At 49.4% G+C, this 20,173-nt stretch overlaps 1 protein-coding gene across 1 annotated transcript in view; it reads right to left on the bottom strand.

The window, feature by feature from the left end:
* Positions 1–800: 800 nt before the first annotated feature.
* Positions 801–20,173, bottom strand: part of LOC147121154 (uncharacterized) — a 63,912-nt gene continuing 44,539 nt past the window's right edge. Inside the window, exon 2 of the mRNA XM_085981209.1 lies at positions 801–5,058. Coding sequence (XP_085837335.1) covers positions 2,737–5,004 — 2,268 coding nt within the window. The 5' untranslated portion in view covers positions 5,005–5,058 and the 3' untranslated portion in view covers positions 801–2,736. The remainder of the gene's footprint in view (positions 5,059–20,173) is intronic.

Here is a 20,173-nt window from a genome sequence, read left to right on the forward strand (position 1 = left end):
GTTCAGGTCTTAACTCACGTCTGACACATGAGGTTCTTGAGCCACTTAGTAAGGAAGAGTAAGGAAGGTTTCCCATTGCATTCCTCACAGTTGTTATCTTCAGAGCACTTAGGTGGGTTGCAACTAAGGATAAAGAGCCCCACCAACCCTTTACGATGCCAGAAAGCCAGCTGAGCCAGACTGCAACCAAAGTCAGCAGTCTGCAGTTGGGCCCTCAAAGGCTCGAGCACCCCAGAAATCACCGGCCACAAGCATCTCAAGAGTTCCCACATGTGCAGCAGCCTTCGTCCAGCTCTGCTGAAGTCACTGGGGGAGCATCTTGTAGGAGCAGTAGAGTTAGTAAACCTTCTTTTAAGAAAAACACTACGGATTGATGATTAGGTGACAAAGTATTCACTTCAACATTGTGTTTGGAATTAAAATCATAGGGCTAATAATTTGATTAGGCCCGAAAACAGGCGCAGGGATCGCGATACACTGCTGAGTGCTTCCCAGGGGGGCGAAGTTCGTGCGAGGCTGGCTCTATTTAAAACTAGCCTCTTCTTTGAAAGGCAGTCTGCACCTCTTAAAGGGGAGGTGCATTCTGCATTCAGCAGCTGGTGGAGCTGGTTGTCAAGGCAGCTTGTAAGGGGTTTTCCTTCCTCGAGAGGTTTCCCAGAGGTTTCTCTCTCCAGAGGCCTCTCTCTCTTGCACAGTAAAACTTTGAGTGGCTCAACCCACTCACCCCTTAGGTTCTATACTCTGGACTTAGGTGCAGGAACTACAATGTAGAGAAAACTCGTGTAGACCAAGTTTGATGAATCAAAATGAAATTTTATTGCAAATGGAAAAATATATCAAATCAAATGCAACACAGATAAGAGTACAGTACATGGGAGGCAAAAACAAACACAAATAAATCATAACGACATTATACTAACTAAAACAACTACAGGCATCTTATACTCTACAAAGATCATCATGAAATAAGGAAACACACGGAACATCGAGGGACAACAACTCATGTTAATTGCACCCTTAAATCCACCCCCTTATTAAACCCATCTAGATCTGATTGTGAAGGGCCAGAAACATGTTCACCAATCCCACTAGGAAGTGCAAGGTTTTGAAAACGAGTCTGTGTTTGGTCCTTTCAGGTGTCTCGTCTCCACGTGGATCGTGGAGCCCCTGCGAGCTGCACCACACCTCTCCCCTGAGGTGGGGGTCGGGGGCGACTGGACACCGGCGGGCCTGGATGTCGGCGGGGTCGAGGATCGTCGGCTCGACCCTGGTTAGAGGAGCTTTGGGCTGGTGTGGCTCCTTCTACCTTCAGCTATGGCCCGGGGATGGTCGATGATCTCCCGATAGTCTTCCCCGGGGTGGGACGCTGGTTCCGAAATGACTTTCTTTATACAGTCATAATTATCCTTCTGATTTCTCCAACGGTGGAGCAGAGTCCGCTGATCTTTCCCCACGCCAGCTCCTCTTTGCCCAGCTCAAAAGCTGGACAGGCTGCTGGGGCTGCAACGATTGTCCGATTTTAAACTGTCCTTTTCTCGGCTCTCTTTTTGACTGTCCGAGCTTGTTGATTCAAGCTTCCTCCAGCGTCTTCTTCCAAGCTGTTTCTTCCTCCTCAAGCTGCGTGTCCGGGGTGCTGCGCTCCGTGCTCCCTGGTGCTGTGTCGAGTCGTGTCCCACTGCCGTATCAACTGCCGAAAAGTCTCTCCAGATATACCTTTCTTCCCGAGGCCTCACTTCCCACCCAAAATCAGGTTAGTCTTTGTTTTAACTTTGGCGGGCTTTTAGCACAGCGGGGCAGTTATTATATTTTAAATGTCTTAAACGGCTGGTAACGGGCCCATCTCTGGTTGGAAATGGCATTCATTGTTTTTAATGTCCTGCTGATCTTGTTACCGAGCCCTTGGTGTTGTCCTCATGAATATATATTGTCCTCCTACGTCTGGGTCAACATTTAGATGGCCTCTGTCTCCAAGCCGATCTTGAGTGGATCTGCATCTAATCCATATGCATGCCTGTGGGTCTGGTTTCGTTCTCTCCGAAACGGCTTCCAGGACTTACTGTGGGTTCAATCCACATAGCTGTCTGAGGTTGCGCAGGAACCATTTTAAAGTGTCCCAATGAGCTGATCACATGGTATGGCGGCCATTTTGTATACCCCTTTTTCTGGGCTTCTTTTAAAACAGTCTTTAAAATCACGGCCTCTTCTGCCATTTAACCCTTATTAATATGAAATCCAATTTTGCGAATCCTACTCTCCCCCCTGATGATACTGTAACTTGCTTGGAGTATCATAATTCTGGGTGAGCAAAATTTTCTCTCCTTCCACAATCTAACCATCCCCAGTATTTACCTATCTATGACCCCACGACACATGCATTTCCCATTTCAGAAAAATCTAGTGTACATTAAGCATCTATAGATGGCAATACCTTGGAGCTAAAAATCTTATAACTTACTTCCAGGTGTGGAGGGGCTCCTTATACCCCTACATCACCTAGTATATACACATTACCTTCTAATAATGACATCACATCTAATTAAACTTCAATAATAAAATAAAATACCTACAAAATCCCAAAAAACATGAATACACATCAAAAAATAATACAGAGGAGGGAGGGGAAACTTTAACTTTATACAAAGCATCATCAATCTAAACGGGTGTCTCTTCTTCTACCCGCATATAATGCTCCCTCCATTCCCCTCTATTCTGGTACTTTTGCGAATGTTTGACCTTTTAACAGTGTACAAACAACAAATACACTACAATGACAACCTGGCACACTACAAGAATGTGGGAGGCTATCCTAATCCAGGAAGGGACTTCTATATTCGTGAACAGGTCCCACCACGGTGGGGTCACTATGTCCAATATGTCTGCCCCTATCTCTAGAGTCTTCTGCTCCAGTGTGTAGAAGTGTTTCTGTGAAACAACAATGGCTTTTAATATCTTGGTGAGGTGTTCAGGGAGAGGGGGAATGATATATCCAAAATGTGCAATGAATCGCTGCAAATCAGTGAAATTCTCTTTCACAGTGAGGTGAACAGTGGAAGGTTCAGGGATGTGGACAATTCGCTCTTGGGCCACTTGAACTTCTGCCCTGGGCTTGAAACAGAAGCTGCTGTCACTCACCGGACACCAACCGTGCTGTCCATGCTGGTAGTGGGGCGCTGCAGTGGTGACACAGTATGTCCCACCTCCTATATATGCCACCTGCGGGGGCACATGGCCTTGTGCCGTTGCCTCCATGGTGCAATTTATAGGCTTCGCGCCAGCAGTTCTGAACCCGCACTGTGGTTTTGAATGGGCATTCAAGTGCTGGGGACACAGGATGATGTGTGCTCCCCGGCTCCGGCACCCCGAGAGGTCGGTACCCGTCATTGCATGCTCCCATCGAATGACGTAAGGTGGGACCCCCGTGTAGCGAATGTGCGCACCCCCCTGAATGACTCCAATGTTTTCCACCCTGTATACCGGGGCGGGTTTTGCTGTCTTTCCCATCACCGGCATTCTTACCACTATACCCATAATGGTGTGATTAGACCGTCCACAGTCCACTGGGACTGGGTAAGCCTCTGAAGCTAGTCTGAGCTGGCACGGGCTCAATGTACTCTCAAAAGGGTGGAGGGCTGCGAAGTGCTTGTTGCTAATCCAGGAGGGGACTAAGCCTTGCTTTAAATCCTCCAGGTTACTGCGGCCCTCGCCCAGTAACCACGCCCTGTATAGCACACAAGCTTCGTTCTGCGCAACCTGATCGGACGCATTCCGATCCTCCCTGATGAGAGCATTTACCGTTCTGGCGTGTTTCTCCAGCTCCGCTATTATCTCTTTTAAGTATAGTGTCATGGGCTGGTCCTCGTGTAACTCAGAACCCACTACCTTATTCTCATCAATCAGTATCTTTCTTAGCTGTGTTTTCAAACCATTAATCTGGGTTTGCAGCTCCACGTCATCCAGTGTGTTGATGATGGAAGTTCCTGTATTAAAAGCTGTGAAAATATCATTTATTGCACCCCTTCTTTGTCTTCCTATTCTGTCCAAGACCTCATGTGGTGTGGTGTACAATTCGGCTCTGTCGACATCGGCAAAGTCGAATTCGTAAAACTGTTTAAACATGTTTGTTAACAGGACCTGGTATAATTGCTCCGTTTCCTTGGGGCACCATGCTGGCAATCTTACCTCGGTGAGATTTAAAATCACCGAAGCCACCGCGTAGTGGACCCCTTGGTACAGTACCTGACCTGTGGGTACCAATACCAATCCGTTCCCAGGTCCCTTTGTCGTGGTGGGGCACCCTTCTTTGAGGGCTTTAGCTACTGGAACTGTGGGCAGGGGCTTGCGGGATCGGGTGATGAGCTCAGTGGCGTTTACTGGGATCTGTGAGTATGGGACTCCGCACGCCCGTGAGCTGACGTCCCACCTCATTCCATGTCCAGCATCCTGCCACTGTCTTTGGAAAAAGATGGAGACGCCTGTGGGGCAAGCGCTTTCTGAACCCCACATACAGATGTAGACCCCCTCATCTGGCTCCCACCATTTGTCCCAACAGACACTCAACCCCCCGTGAGTTCCCGTTATTGTCCGATGGGTGTTGTTACCCAATCTTTCCCAGTCCACAGTTGAGTTCTTCATGGTGCTGCTCAACTTGCGCAGCCACCACCAGCGGTCCAAAGGTACATTTCCGTTGCAAACAAGGCTAATTTTCTTGCCCACGGTGACGCTGATCCTGGGTGCAATGATCCGCACCCTGGGGCACATCAGAGACGTTTCTCTGTATGCAAACCCCGTCTGGCTGAAGTATTCAGAAGAGTTCGACCCCAGCCAGCCTGGCCATCTCCCTTCATGGAAGTAGACCGCAGTCTCTTCAGCGTCCCGTGAGCCGGTTCCGTCAGTTGCGACGGGGCCTCTATTTCCAGAGCACCCGTAGATGGTGGAGTCCTTGGTGCGGCCCCGATAGGCCCAGCTCCATCCAACCATCACGATCGCGACGAGGATCCCTCTCATCTTTACCGGCGTCTGTAACAAGCCAAACAAATATAGCCAGGCTCCCGAGAGATTCTGGCTTAGGTGACGGCATGATTGGATCTTTCGAACTCGATCCAAAACAACACACACACACTGGGCAGATTTAAAACTACTTAAAATTCTAATCATTTTATATTTACACACCTTAAACTTAAACTTAAACTAAACTTATGTACAGCGCCGCCCGTCCCCGGGCGGCTTGCCTAATCCCTGATCGGACTGCAGCTTGCCGCTCCCTGTGGCGGGGCTGCAGTGACCTGTGGCTCTGGACTGCAGCTTGCCGCTCCCTGTGGCGGGGCTGCAGTGACCTGTGGCTCTGGACTGCAGCTCGCCGCTCCCTGTGCCGGGGCTGCAGTAACCTGTGGTTCTGGTTCCCCGCAGCCTTTTGCTGCTAAACGGGGACTGTGTTTTTTCATGGATTTCTGAAGTCGGCGTTTACTGGGAGTGGGGGAATCGGGCCAAGACTTTACAGGCTGAGGCGTTCGGGTCGACCTGCGAGAAGGTACTTTGGGCGTGGCTCCCTTAGCGAGTGGACCTTCGGGTGGGACCTTAGCTCTCACAGCCCGTGGCTCTTCCACGACTGTAGGCTTCGGCTCCCTTCCTTCAGGCTCCGCCCCTTTGGGATTCGGGCAGGCTCCCTTGGCGAGTGGACCTTCGGGTGTGACTTCAGCTCTCACAGCCCGTGGCTCTTCCACGACTGTGGGCTTCGGCTCCCTCCCCTCAGGCTCCGCCCCTTCGGGAATTGGGTCTGTGGCAGACGGCTCCTCCCCACCTGTCCCTACAGGTGGAGGAACTCTGCCCCCAATTTCTACCTCCCCCACGCTCGAGTTGAGGGCGGGACCTCCGTCCTCCGACTCCTCCTCCTCCATAATCGTGTCGAGGGCGGGGCCTTGCTGTTCGGGTCCCTCCTTGTCCGAGTCCCAGGCCATCGGAGAAGGCTCCCCTCAGGTGGGCGTCCCGGGACCTCTTCTCCTTCCAAGCAGGCTACAATGCCAGCTTGTGTGGTCTGTGACTCATCGCGCGCCTCAGGCTGAGGATCTTTATCCTCAGACCTGGCTTCGGTTGCTGATGCTCTTGCACCCGGTTTAAACAGTTTGCACTGATTGATGTGAAACCATTTACAAGCCCTTAGCTGACCCTCTAAACTGCCAGCCCTCGCTGTTAACCTAGCGTTCTCCTCCCTTAAAACCTGCTCAACAAACTTAGCCTCCGCAACCTGGCACCGCAGGTAATCCTCCATTTTACAGGAGGTCTCTTCCTGTGCATGTCTTTCTAGAGGACACAGGTCGACAGTGTGGTGTATGTAGCCGTTCCACCTTTAAGAGAACTATTTTAAGAGATGCACTACTTTATCTTGGCTGCTGTATGTTGTAATACCGGTGGTGACCACACCGGTATATAAGTGCTGTGTAATGATTTATTGGGCAGTTCAGCCTGACCTCCGACTAGTAAAGACCTGTTGAATTTACTCTTGTGGTCTGTGTGCAGTGATTCTTATTAACAATAACTAGAACACACAGACTTAACAGTGGCGACGAGTACGATCTTACCCTGCGGCAGAGATACATCCAAGGCAGTTTAACGGGCGTCGAGAAGAGGCATCCGCCCTCATCATCCTGCTGAGAAAAGACTCGGGTCTGAAGAGCAAGGAAGAATCCTGACACGAAGCCTTCCATCAGCAACAGGCAGTGATCATCCCTTCTATCACGGTGGTGGGTAAGCCGATCAACGACGAGCAGCAAGTCGGCCACATTGGCTGTGAAGTAGGGGAGGGAAAAACGGAGGATATAAGGGCGGAGAACTCGACCACGGCCGGGGAAAAGAGCCGGACAGAAGTCGGGGCCAGAGGCGCTGAGACTGGGGCAGCGTAAGGCACGGGAGCCGCGGTGAATGCAAACGCAGCCGGTGTAAAAGACCGGGCTGCAAGCGGGCTGGGAGACGCAACAGCGTTGAGAGAGAGCTCGACCGCGACCGGGGAAAAAGGCCGGGCAGCTACCGAGACCGCGAGGCGCGGGATAAAATTTAAAAAAAACGCGGAGAACTCAGCCGCAGCCGGGGGAAAGGACCGGACTGCAAGAGGGGCTGGGAGGCACGATTTGAGAACCGCTGGGGAGGGCGAACGCAGCAATACGGCAATCGCCATTACAGCCAGCGGGGGAGAAAGGCAAACGCGGGAAGCCGCCATTTTCGTAGGCGGGGGAAGAAGACAAGCGCGAGAAACCGCCATTTTGAAAAAAAAAAATAAAAGAAACATTTCTTTTTGTTTCTCAAGAAGATTGCGAGGATGCCTACGCGTGGGAACGTCAACGATTTCGATCCCGATGTTGAAGATTGGGCCACGTATGTAGAACGCATAGAGATTTATTGTAAGGCAAATAAAATATCAGATGAAGATAAAGCACTAACCTTACTAAACTCAATGGGTGCGAAGACATACGGGCTATTGAAGCATCTTCTATCACCAGCTAAACCGGTGGATCAGGCTTTCGCTAACATTGTTGCTGTCCTGAGAAATCATTTGAACCCCACACCGCTGATGTTAGCGGAACGATTTAAATTTTATGCGAGAACGCAACTGAAAGAGGAAAGCAACGCGGAGTATTTAATTGAACTGCGTAAGCTAGCGAAATACTGTCAGTTTGGGGAAAGACTGACAGAGGCACTGAGAGACAAATTCGTGTGTGGATTGTCGAAAGAAGGAATACAAAAGCGGCTGCTTGAAGAGAATGATCTTACACTTGATAAGGCTGTCACTATTGCAGCATCGCACGAAGCCGCAGCGAGAGGCACTGCGGAAATGCAGCTGAAGGCAGCGGTACTCAGCGTAGATCAAATGGCTTTGGGTACAATGAAATGTTATCGTTGTGGAAAGACAACACACGATCAGAACCAATGCTGGTTTAAAAATCAGGAATGTAGAAAATGTGGCAAGCTTGGTCACATAGCTAAAGTATGCCGGTCAGGAAAGAAGACCAGCAACAAAAAGTCACCGCAGGAAAAGTGCAGAAAGGTACATAAGGTGGCTGAGAAGAGTTCGGATGAACAGAATTCGGATTCAGACTCCAACAGCAAGGAACTGGGTAGTCTGAGAATTCACAATGTGAGTAAGGAAGCTGACCTACAAACTATCTGGGTCACACTTCAGATAGCAGGAGTCCAAGTGAAGATGGAATTGGACACCGGATCGGCGTTGACGGTCATGAATAAGCAAGATTACAAAAGGTTATTCACACATATTCCCCTACGGGATACGGAGATAGTATTGCAGACATACACGGGGCAAAGAGTATACCCCATCGGAAAGATAAAAGTCAAGGTGGTACACAAGGGCAAAGAACACCAAGGAATGGACTTATATGTACTACCTGAGGGAGGTCCACCACTTCTGGGACGGGAGTGGATCAGGAAAATAAATATGGACTGGCACTCCCTAAAAGCAATAACGGTAGATTCCGGAAAAAAAGATGTCAAACCTGAACGATTGTCCAGAATATTGGATGAGGCTAAAGAGGTGTTCCAACAGGGACTGGGAACACTGAGAGGAATTACGGCAAAAATCAAAATTGCAGAACATGCAAACCCAAAATTTTTCAAAGCCAGACCAGTACCTTATGCGATACGACCTGCTGTGGAAGCTGAGCTGGAAGGGCTAGAACGTTCAGGAGTACTGTCTAAGGTGGACTGGAGTGAGTGGGCCACGCCCATTGTTCCCGTCATGAAGCGTTCATCGAGTAACAAGCCAGGGGAACCGGGGAAGGTCCACATCTGTGGAGACTTCAAGATCACAGTTAATCCGGTGCTTCACACGGTGCAATATCCGCTTCCACAGATTGAGGATATCTTTGCTTCATTGTCTGGCAGGAAACACTTCACCAAGATAGACCTGGCGCAAGCGTACTTACAGATGGAAGTTGAGGAAGAGTCGCGCCAGTATCTCACAATCAACACGCACAGAGGCTTGTATCGATATAATAGACTGGTTTTTGGAGTGGCTTCGGCTCCAGCAATTTGGCAAAGGGCCATGGAGCAGGTATTACAGGGAATTCCAAGCACTCAATGTTACTTGGACGATATCCTGATTACAGGAGATGACGATGAGGAACACCTTGCAAATTTGAAACTGGTGCTCACCAGATTGAAGGAATATGGACTTCGAGTTAATCGCCAGAAATGTGAGTTCTTTCAGAAACGGATCTCGTACTGTGGTCATGTCATTGACCAGGAGGGGCTGCACAAGTCACCTGACAAGATCGAAGCTGTTGTGAAGGCTCCCGCTCCGGAAAATGTATCCCAGTTGAGGTCGTTCCTAGGGTTGATTAACTATTACCATAAGTTTCTGCCAAATCTATCCACGGTGCTGCACCCGCTGAACGCTCTTTTGCAGAAAGAAGTACCATGGAAGTGGAGCGAGGACTGTAAGAAGGCCTTTCGCAAAAGCAAGGCATTGATCACCTCAGAGGAAGTGTTGGCTCACTTCAACCCAACGCTACCTATTCGTTTAGCTTGTGATGCTTCTCCTTATGGTATTGGAGCAGTACTCTCACACAAGTTGCCAAATGGCTTGGAAAGGCCAGTCGCATTTGCATCCAGATCATTGACCTCCGCTGAGCGCAACTATGCTCAGATAGATAGGGAGGCTCTCAGCCTTGTGTGGGGAGTAAAGAAGTTTAATCATTACCTGCAGGGTCAGAAGTTTACACTGCTGACAGACCACCAGCCGTTGGTATCCATTTTTAACCCTAAGAAGGGTGTTTCGGTGATGACAGCACAGAGGCTCCAGAGATGGTCCCTTTTCCTAGGGACACATCAATATCAGATAGAATTCAAAGGTACAAAGCAGCATGGTAATGCTGATGGGCTGTCGCGCCCGCCACTACCTACTGAGGAGGAGGCACCGACGGTTGACCCGGTGGAGTTATTTCACTCGACCATCATCGAATGTTTACCTGTCACCAATGCAAATATTGAAAGGGAGACTAGGAATGACCCGACACTGTCCCGGGTCTACGAATTGACAGTAAAGTGATGGCCAGCCCATGGTGATCCACTGTTACCGGCATTCTCAGCAAGACGAGAACAGCTGTCCATCTGTCAGGGAACATTGATGTATGGAACAAGGGTGATTATCCCTCCTAAGTTAAGAGAGAGAGTTCTAAAAGAACTACATGAAGGTCATCTGGGGGGAGTCAAGATGAAAAGCCTTGCTAGGGCTTATGTGTGGTGGCCGGGTATCGACCAACAGATAGAGGATCTGACGAAAAGCTGCTCAGGGTGCCAAAAAGTCCAAAATGCACCTCCAATTGCACCGCTGCATCCATGGGAATGGCCTTCAACCCCATGGCAACGTGTACATATTGACTTTGCTGGTCCATTCATGGATTCCATGTTTTTAATTGCGGTGGACGCACATTCTAAATGGCCAGAAGTGATTAAAATGACTACCACTACCTCGGAGAAGACGATCGCGGTGCTAAGAACGATATTTGCAAGAAATGGATTGCCAGAGCAAATATGTTCAGACAACGGACCACAGTTCGTGTCAGAGGAATTCCAGAAATTCCTGAAGAAGAATGGGGTGAAACATTATACCTCTGCCCCATATCATCCAGCTACGAATGGGCTGGCCGAGAGGTTTGTACAGATGTTCAAAAAGGCAATAAAGGCCATGAGCGAAGATCAGATTCCACTGCAACACAAGGTGGACAATTTCCTACTGGCATATCGAAACGCCACCCATGCAGCAACAAACCAAAGTCCTGCCATGATGTTCTATAACAGGAGGCTGCGGTCCAGGTTGGACTTGTTAAAACCAAATGTGCGGAGGGAAGTCGAAAACAAACAGTTCCAGCATATCAATAACAAGCCCACTCGGAGTTTTGAAATAGGACAACCGGTGTTAGCCAGGGACTATAAAAACGAGAAATGGCAATCTGGAACAATTCGGGCCAGACAAGGACCCCTGGTGTACACGGTAGATGTTGGTGAAAATGTAATGCGACGTCATGCTGACCAACTGGTGGGATCGAGAACAAGGGTCGAGCCCATGGTTACGACAGAGACAACCGTGGAGGAAGTTAGTGAACCTGAAGCATCTACCTCAGAAGTGAATATACCTGATGATGATGTCCTATCCATAGGGGATCAACTAGATGAGTCACCCCAGCAACGAGAACCAGAGACCCCTGAAAGGCGTTATCCGTCTCGGATCAGGAGGCCTCCTCAGAGACTGAATCTGTGAACTGTTTTTACATGAAGTTGTGTATATATGTTATTATGTTATGTTTAATGGGGAATATATACTGTTAAGCTAAAAAGGGAGGATTGTGGTGTATGTAACTGTTCCACCTTTAAGAGAACTATTTTAAGAGATGCACTACTTTATCTTGGCTGCTGTATACTGTAATACCAGTGGTGACCACACCGGTATATAAGTGCTGTGTAATGATTTATTGGGCAGTTCAGCCTGACCTCCGACTAGTAAAGACCTGTTGAATTTACTCTTGTGGTCTGTGTGCAGTGATTCTTATTAACAATAACTAGAACACACAGACTTAACAGACAGGCTGCGCTGGCTCTAGTCAATTGGGCACAGGAGTCGGGGTTTCGGGAACGACAAGACCAGTGGTGACGGCTATCTTCCCCTGCGAAATCATCAGAGACCGCATTGTCTCTATGATTGACTCAATCGCAGCGGGATTCATAACCGCACCAGCTCCTTGTGCTGGGGCAAGAGCTACGGCTTGGGTTTGGGTTGGTGCTGGGGCAGCGGTCTGGGCTTGGGCTTGGGCTGTGGGAAATCTCCCTTTATTGTTCTTCCACGGATTTCTACAGTCCTTGCGCCAATGTCCATCCTTCCCACACCCGTAGCAATTGAGCTTGGCTTGGACAGGGCGATTCCCCTCCTGACGCCACTCCTGCTTGCTTGGGGCTGCAGGTTTTGCCTCATGCACCTTTCCTTTCTGGGGAGGTGTTTCCTCACTTCTACAATTCTTGTATGCCACATTAAGCTGACGGAGTACCGTCTCTTCCGTGACACCGGGACCTTGGGGATCAAACCATGATCTGGCTGGGGCCCGTATCTCTGGCAAGCTGTTGGTAACCAAGCAACGGAGCCAATGAACCCGCTGTTCGTCGCTCATTTGAGCCCGTTCAGGCATACCCGGACAGCTGCGTCGATATACTGGCCACAGCCTTTCTGCGAAAACCCGTGGGGGTTCTCCAGATAGCTACACGGTTCCTTCTACGCGGTCGAACGGACTACCATCGTCCACTCCCATTACCTCTAAAACTTCCTCCCTGAGATCCGTATACCCTTTCCGTCCCCTCTTGCCATCCTCTGAGAGGCACTGAAGGATTGTGGAATCCAGGGAGAAAAGCAACAGTTTGACCTGTTCCTGTTCATTGCAGTCGTTAATGGCTGCTGTTTCCTCTATCTCTCTGAAATGAATCGAGGGATCTCCCTTTACTGTGAGTCGCGTGAGGTGGCTCACCATGGACCTTAATTGCGGGCCAGCGTAGGGCACCACGAGCTGGTTCTGGTGGGATCCGACACTGCCATCGGCAGCGTTGGGACCGAATCTCTGATGCCAAGCAGGACACATCGGTGCCGGTCCCGTCTTTGCTACCAGTGGTTCTTCCACACACTCCACCTCGGCTACCTCCTCTTTCGCTACCCCCTCCTTTTTCGACCAAGTCTCACTATAGCTCGGCGGTGCTGAGGGCTCGGTGGCTGGTACCACAATTACCTCAGCTGGAATCGGCTGTTTTGATTCCTTCAAAAAGTCCATGTGACTGGCTTTCGGGCTGACGAGACACACCATGCTTCTTGCCTTAACCAGGGCCGCTCTTAGGTCCTCTATGGTCTTTTGGCAGGGGCCGTGGTCTGTGCTCTCAAACCCGTGCTCGAGGGCCAGCTTGTAAGCTGCCTTAACCTCCACTACTCTCTCCTCCTGCGCTCTTAGCTGTTGTGCGAGGCGGGCGTTTCTCTCCCGTATCCTCGTTTCATTAATCTTTGCTTCAGTAACCTGGCACTCCAGGAACTCTATCCTAGCCTGACGTTGACTAGCTACCACTTGGCGTTCCTGATTCAGCGCGTGAAGCGCTGTGATGAGTTTTTCCCCACCCATGGCCTTTTCCTCTATCTCTGCTGCCTGGGTCGTGATCTTGGCTGCCTGTGCTGCAACGACTCGGTCCAAGATCTGGACCTACTTCTTGTAACACATCAGCCACACTGCCTTTTCCGCTGACTTCTTATGCTCTTTGCTCTCTGTCCACCTGATGGCTACGTCCACCGGACGCCCATCCAGCAAGAGATCGGAAATCCACTGTTTAGTGAGATTTACCTTGCCAAAGTCATAATCCGCTATTCTCTCATCCATTGCATTTCGGCCATTCAAACTTGGATCTACTACATTGCAATCCTGCCGCCAGAGTCCTGCCGCGGTCGCCATTTTCTGTAAGGGGTTTTCCTTCCTCGAGAGGTTTCCCAGAGGTTTCTCTCTCCAGAGGCCTCTCTCTCTTGCACAGTAAAACTTTGAGTGGTTCGACCCACTCACCCCTTAGGTTCTATACTCTGGAATTAGGCGCAGGAACTGCAATGTAGAGAAAACTCGTGTAGACCAAGTTTGATGAATCAAAATGAAATTTTATTGCAAATGGAAAAATATATCAAATCAAATGCAACACAGATAAAAGTACAGTACATGGGAGGGAAAAACAAACACAAACAAATCATAATGACATTATACTAACTAAAACAACTACAGGCATCTTATACTCTACAAAGATCATCATGAAATAAGGAAACACACGGAACATCGAGGGACAACAACTCATGTTAATTGTACCCTTAAATCCACCCCCTTATTAAACCTATCTAGATCTGATTGTGAAGGGCCAGAAACATGCTCACCAATCCCACTAGGAAGTGCAAGGTTTTGAAAACGAGTCTGTGTTTGGTCCTTTCAGGTGTCTCGTTTCCACGTGGATCGTGGAGCCCCTGCGAGCTGCACCACACCTCTCTCCTGAGGTGGGGGTCAGGGGCGACTGGACACCGGCGGGCCTGGATGTCGGCGGGGTCGAGGATCGTTGGCTCGACCCTGGTTAGAGGAGCTTTGGGCTGGTGTGGCTCCTTCTACCTTCAGCTACGGCCCGGGGATGGTCGATGATCTCCCGATAGTCTTCCCCGGGGCGGGACGCTGGTTCCGAAATGACTTTCTTTATACAGTCATAATTATCCTTCTGATTTCTCCAACGGTGGAGCAGAGTCCGCTGATCTTTCCCCATGCCAGCTCTTCTTTGCCCAGCTCAAAAGCTGGACAGGCTGCTGGGGCTGCAACGACTGTCCGATTTTAAACTGTCCTTTTCTCGGCTCTCTTTGTGACTGTCCGAGCTTGTTGATTCAAGCTTCCTCCAGCGTCTTCTTTCAAGCTTTTTCTTCCTCCTCAAGCTGCGTGTCCGCGGTGCTGCGCTCCGTGCTCCCTGGTGCTGTGTCGAGTCATGTCCCACTGCCGTATCAACTGCCGAAAAGTCTCTCCAGATATACCTTTCTTCCCGAGGCCTCACTTCCCGCCCAAAATCAGGTTAGTCTTTGTTTTAACTTTGGCGGGCTTTTAGCACAGCGGGGCAGTTATTATATTTTAAATGTCTTAAACGGCTGGTAACGGGCCCATCTCTGGTTGGAAATGGCTTTCATTGTTTTTAATGTCCTGCTGATCTTGTTACCGAGCCCTTTGTGTTGTCCTCATGAATATATATTGTCCTCCTTCGTCTGGGTCAACATTTAGATGGCCCCTGTCTCCAAGCCGATCTTGAGTGGATCTGCATCTAATCCATATGCATGCCTGTGGGTCTGGTTTCGTTCTCTCCGAAACGGCTTCCAGAACTTACTGTGGGTTCAATCCACATAGCTGTCTGAGGTTGCGCAGGAACCATTTTAAAGTGTCCCAATGAGCTGATCACATGGTATGGTGGCCATTTTGTATGCCCCTTTTCCTGGGCTTCTTTTAAAACAGTCTTTAAAATCATGGCCTCTTCTGCCATTTAACCCTTATTAATATGAAATCCAATTTTGCGAATCCTACAAGCTGCCACTCAGTTATGGCTCAAAAGGACTCCAAGGTTCTCCGACGCAGCTCTAGAGGCCTTAATGAAGGTGGTAGAACCAAGAAGACAGGTCCTCTACCTGCAGGAGGCTAGGGGGCCCTCCATACTCACAGTCAGAAGGCACTGGGAGCAGATAGCTGAAGTTGTCACTGCCAACAGTCTTGCCCTCAGGACCTGGATCCAGAGTTGAAAGAAGTGCAATGATCGCACACGAGTGGTCAAGGTCAGTGAATGCATCTTCAAAAGCCATCTCCCACAAACTGCAACAGTAACCTCACACACTGCTCACTGCACCACACCCCCATCACTCACCTACCAACAACCTCTATCCATCAAGACTCATACCTCACATTCATAGCTTCACCTCAACCTCACACACTTACCACTGCTGCAAGCCTCACACACACATCTCACACCATGCACACACCGCCAGCTATGCAACCATGACAGGCACATCACCCAAACACATTGCACCACACTCACTGATACACTTCCCTTTCTCTTGAAGGACAAGGTGGCTCACAACCGCAGACAGCAGCAGCTAACCGGCAGGGGACAGGCAAGTCTGCATATCCAGACCCAGCTGGAGGAGACGGTGCTTGACATTATTGGAGGGGCCATCACTGAAGCCGTGGTGATCAGTGAGGCTGAAATCATTGAAGATGATAGTATCTTCATACCTAATCCTCCTTCTCACATCCTACTTCCCCCTCATTGTACAATCTCTTCTCACTTACAAGCTGCTGATGGTGTAAGCATGCATATCTTGCTTTCCCCCTCTCCTCACCGCAAACCTATCCTTGTGCCTTTCTCCTTTCAGATACCAAAGAACTCCAACCTGCCCAGCCAGTGCAGGAAGAGCAAGAGGAGAGTGATGGAGAAGAAGAGACACTGTCAATTGATCTCACACTCGCAGGCACCAACTCAGAAACTGGCACTGCACAGAGTTTAGAGGGTAGTATAGAGGCAGGATCCACACGTGGTGAGTCACCAGGCATGAGTGGCCGGCAGCCAGGGCAGGGGGAAAGGGTAGCTCAGGTGCCAGCTCCCCGGAGGGCGAAGTTGCACATGAGTTCTGCTGCAGAGGACTCAGATGAGGACTTCAATGGGGCGGCCTACAAAAGAAGGGTGATGGGTGTAGGGGGTGGCGTGTGTCCAGTCAGCTCTGCCCCTGACTGTCTCTGAGCGGTTCGAATCGCTCCACACACCTGGGTTCTAGACACCGGACTTATGTACAGGCGGCGATACAGAAATAGAGTAGACAACTGGTTTGGTACAAGAAAACTGCAATTTTATTAAAGGCACAACAATATAACAACACTGGAAATTACTAGGATAATTACAGACATATAAAACTACACTTAGTTGGGAATGGGGAACACACGGCACATCGAGGGAACAAACACATTAAAATCCCCCTACCCTTGTCCCACCCCCAATACCTAACTAGATTGAGCTACGAGGGGCCAGGGATTTATGCTCACCAATGGGGTTCCTTTTTGACGGTTCGAAACCTGTCGATTAAGCCGGTTGTGGTTTTGGGGTTCGCTCTTTGTGTCCTTTGGAGCCTGCTGTCGTCACGTGGTCCCAGGGCGCGGCGGTGGAGTCATCTGAGTAAAGTACCCTCTTTTCCTCCATTAGAGATAGGGAGTAAAGTCTTTGTTGGGTACTTTACCTCGCAGAATGGTTGTTCTTCTGGTGGTGGTCTGGTCATCGAAGGTTTTTTTGTGGTTGGGGTTCGGTTGGCGGTCTATGGTGTTAGCTTGGGTCTGTTACCGTGGTGCTCGTGGTCGTCAGCTACTCCTTCTACCCATGCATCAAACGTCCGCTTACCGGGGTGTGTGCCCACTCGTCCCCAACGCTTCTTTACACTGCCCTTCTCTGCTTATCGGCCTTGCCGTTCGTCTCATCTCGCCTGCCCGCTTACGTCCCCGTGTGTCCTGTGTGTGTTGAATTGAGAGAGCGGGGCCCGAGAGTTTGGCTACCGGTGGGCCTACAATTATACTGGTTCTTCACCCCTTATCTGCGCGCCAAATCAGGTCAGTTCTTTGTTTAATTTTGACAGGCTCGTCTAAAGTGATTACAGTCATTCACTTTAATTGTTTTTGGGGCGGTTGTCTCCTTGTTTAATGGCTTCAATATCCTGGCTGTTTGTCATTTATGAAGTTTAATCGGGTTTTCCTGGCTTGGTAGCTACTTTGAGCTGTTACCGATTATTTATTCAGAAAGTTAATGGCATCAAGATTAGGTCTATCCTGAGTCGATCTGTTTCAAGATGAAGAATGCATATTCTGTGTTTATCTAGCTGTCTGGCTTTAGAAATGACAAAGTCCTTCACACAGATCCATGCATGTTAGGTTTTGTTTCAGGATTTGAATGGGCCTGCCTTTGCAGGGCCTTGCTTTTTAAAATCCTGCAGGCTTCTGTCACGAGGTTTCAGAAGCCATTTTCCTTTGGGTATCCTTTTTAATAGCTTGTCCATACAGGGCCCCTTTATCCATAACTTTTGGGGAATGTGGGAATTTTGAGAACCCTACACTCACCCCTGTTGATACTAAACTCGCTTTAAGTATCATCCTTTCAAGGTGAGCAAAGTTCCCGACCCTCCATAGTCAATCTTCCCCTGTAATTACCTATCTATGATTCCATGACACATGCATTTCCCATTCTTTAAAATGTAGTGTACATAAGCATACATAGGCAGAATACAGTCGTTTACACACATCCAAGCATGGAGGGGGTCCAACACTCAAGCCTGCCAGAGAGCCTGTTGCCACTGCCAAGGAGCATGGAGGAATCCAGCTCCAACCTTGCACAGGGCTTTGCACAGAGCGTGGAGCTCATGATTTTGAGGATGGAAGTGATGGGAAACTCCATTAGAGCATTTCTGGGCCTAACCATGATGCAGGATCTAATGGGTGATGTCTCAGCTTCCATTGCAACCCAACAGAAGCCATGTAAAGTCTGAGTGCTGCAATGGAAGCTCAGACTTCTGTCATGCAAACTCAGCTTGCTGCCACACAAGCTCAGACTGCTGCCATCTTGGCTGCATTTACCAGTGTGGAAAGGGGCTTACAGGGTGCCACAGCAGTCCAGCAATCTGTCCTCCAACAGATTACGAGGATTGCTGAGGCGTCAACCCAGGGGAGTGGCAGTGGCTCCATGGAGCACGGAGCTGCTGTCCTCTCTCAGGATGACACTCTGCCAGTGCTCTTGCTGTTGCCTGTCAGCCAGTCAGCCCAGACTGCTGCTGCCCATGCCAAGATGGTGCAGTCAACAGCCAGGCCTTCTAGGCCCAGAGCTGTTCGATGTTGTCCTGCAAGGCCATCTGCAGTGCTGCCACAGAAAGTCAGCAGCCTTCCACCAGCCATGCTGCAGCCACTGGGGAAGCACTTCATAGGAGCACTAGGACAGGCAAAGACACACACTAAGGGAATGCAGAAGGGTGATTAGTTGACTTTGTGATGTAGTATTGAATTGAATGATTTATAAATGAGGTTTGGAATGTTTGTTTTGTGGTTGCTTTCATTTCAGCATTGTGGCCAAGAGGACGCTGTGATGTTCCATGACAGAGGAATGGCAAGGTGGGAAAGTGATGATCTGGGGTTTCATTTGGGTGAACAGGAGTCTGATGAGGTGCTCTTGGACAGCCCGTCTGAAATGTAGATATGCCGCCGCTGCCGCGGAACCCGTGGTGGTGAGGGCTGCGCCGTCATGATGGCCAAGTTGTGGAGGATCCAGCAGACCACCACAAATTGGGACACCTGCTCCACCGAGTATCAGAGGGCTCCTCCTGAACAGTCAAGGCAGCTGAACCGTTGCTTCAGCACCCCGATGGTCTGCTCGATGATGTTCCTCGTGGCAGCATGGTTCTCATTATATGATTGCTGGCCATGAGTTGTGGGGTTGCGGAGGGGAGTCATCAGACAGGTGTAGAGTGGATAGCCCTTGTCGCTGAGTAGCCACCTTCAGGTTTGACATTGGGGCTGGAAAATTGCTGACACAGCGGACTGGCGCAGAATGGACACATCATGACTGCTGCCAGGATAGCAGGCATTCATCAGTATGATGTGCTGGGCGTTGCCGCACACCAAATGCACATTAAGTGAGTGGTAGCCTTTGCAGTTACGGAACATCTCAGCATTGATATGCGGCGCCCGCAAAGCCACGTGTGTGCAGTCGACGGCACCCTGCACCATGGGGAAGCCCGATATCCATGAAAAGCCATGTGCGCGCTCCTCCTGCTTCTCTCTGTTTAGAGAGAAGACAATGATGCCCCCTCTCCTAGCGTACAGAGCCTCTGTGACCTCGTAGATGCAGCGATGGACGCCAAACTGGGAGATGTTTGCTATGTTGCTTGTTCCAACCTGGAAGGATCCGCTGGCAAAAAAATTCAGGGCCATTCACCTTCAGGGGCACTGGCAGAGCTGTCATCACCCTGCTCCTTAGTCTTCATTATTAGAATGAAGGGATAATTACTAGTCCTAGCCCTGTTCGGGCTACCCCAGATCAGGCGTATTCCCCAGACGTTCACCTTCAACTAAAGTTAGAGATAGCCAAATTCTATAAGACACTTAAATGGGTCTAAAGGTTTAGGCTATCTCTCCCTAAAGGAAAGGAATGACTGAAGATGTTACCGTCCTCCGGATAGCACTTTTAATAAGTTTAACTAGACTGTAACCTTCCGGATATTATGAGGGTCCGGAATACCCCCCAGAACTCTGCAACTCTTCACCAAAGAATGTACAGAGATTTGAGTTCGTGAGTTTATACAGAAATACTTTGTGAGACAATTCTAAAAATATCTAAATTTATTAAAGAACCGACATGTAGTTAACAGCTGGTGAGTCCATCACAACATTAAAGTTCAAAAACAAACAGCTTACATTTCTTATTTCTCAGAGATCCTTATTTTCAAATCTTAACTGTTACATTTCTACATTGCTTACTTATTGCTAAATCCAGATTATCCACCAAAATCAAATTATAGTACCATTTCATCCCCGAGACTCAAAATTAAAAGCTTACAGATGGTGCCTGTAAA

The sequence above is a fragment of the Somniosus microcephalus genome, chromosome 3, assembly GCF_052327205.1.
Source record: "Somniosus microcephalus isolate GS21.2 chromosome 3, FLI_Smic_1.0, whole genome shotgun sequence".
In the NCBI taxonomy this organism is placed as follows: Eukaryota; Metazoa; Chordata; class Chondrichthyes; order Squaliformes; family Somniosidae; genus Somniosus; species Somniosus microcephalus.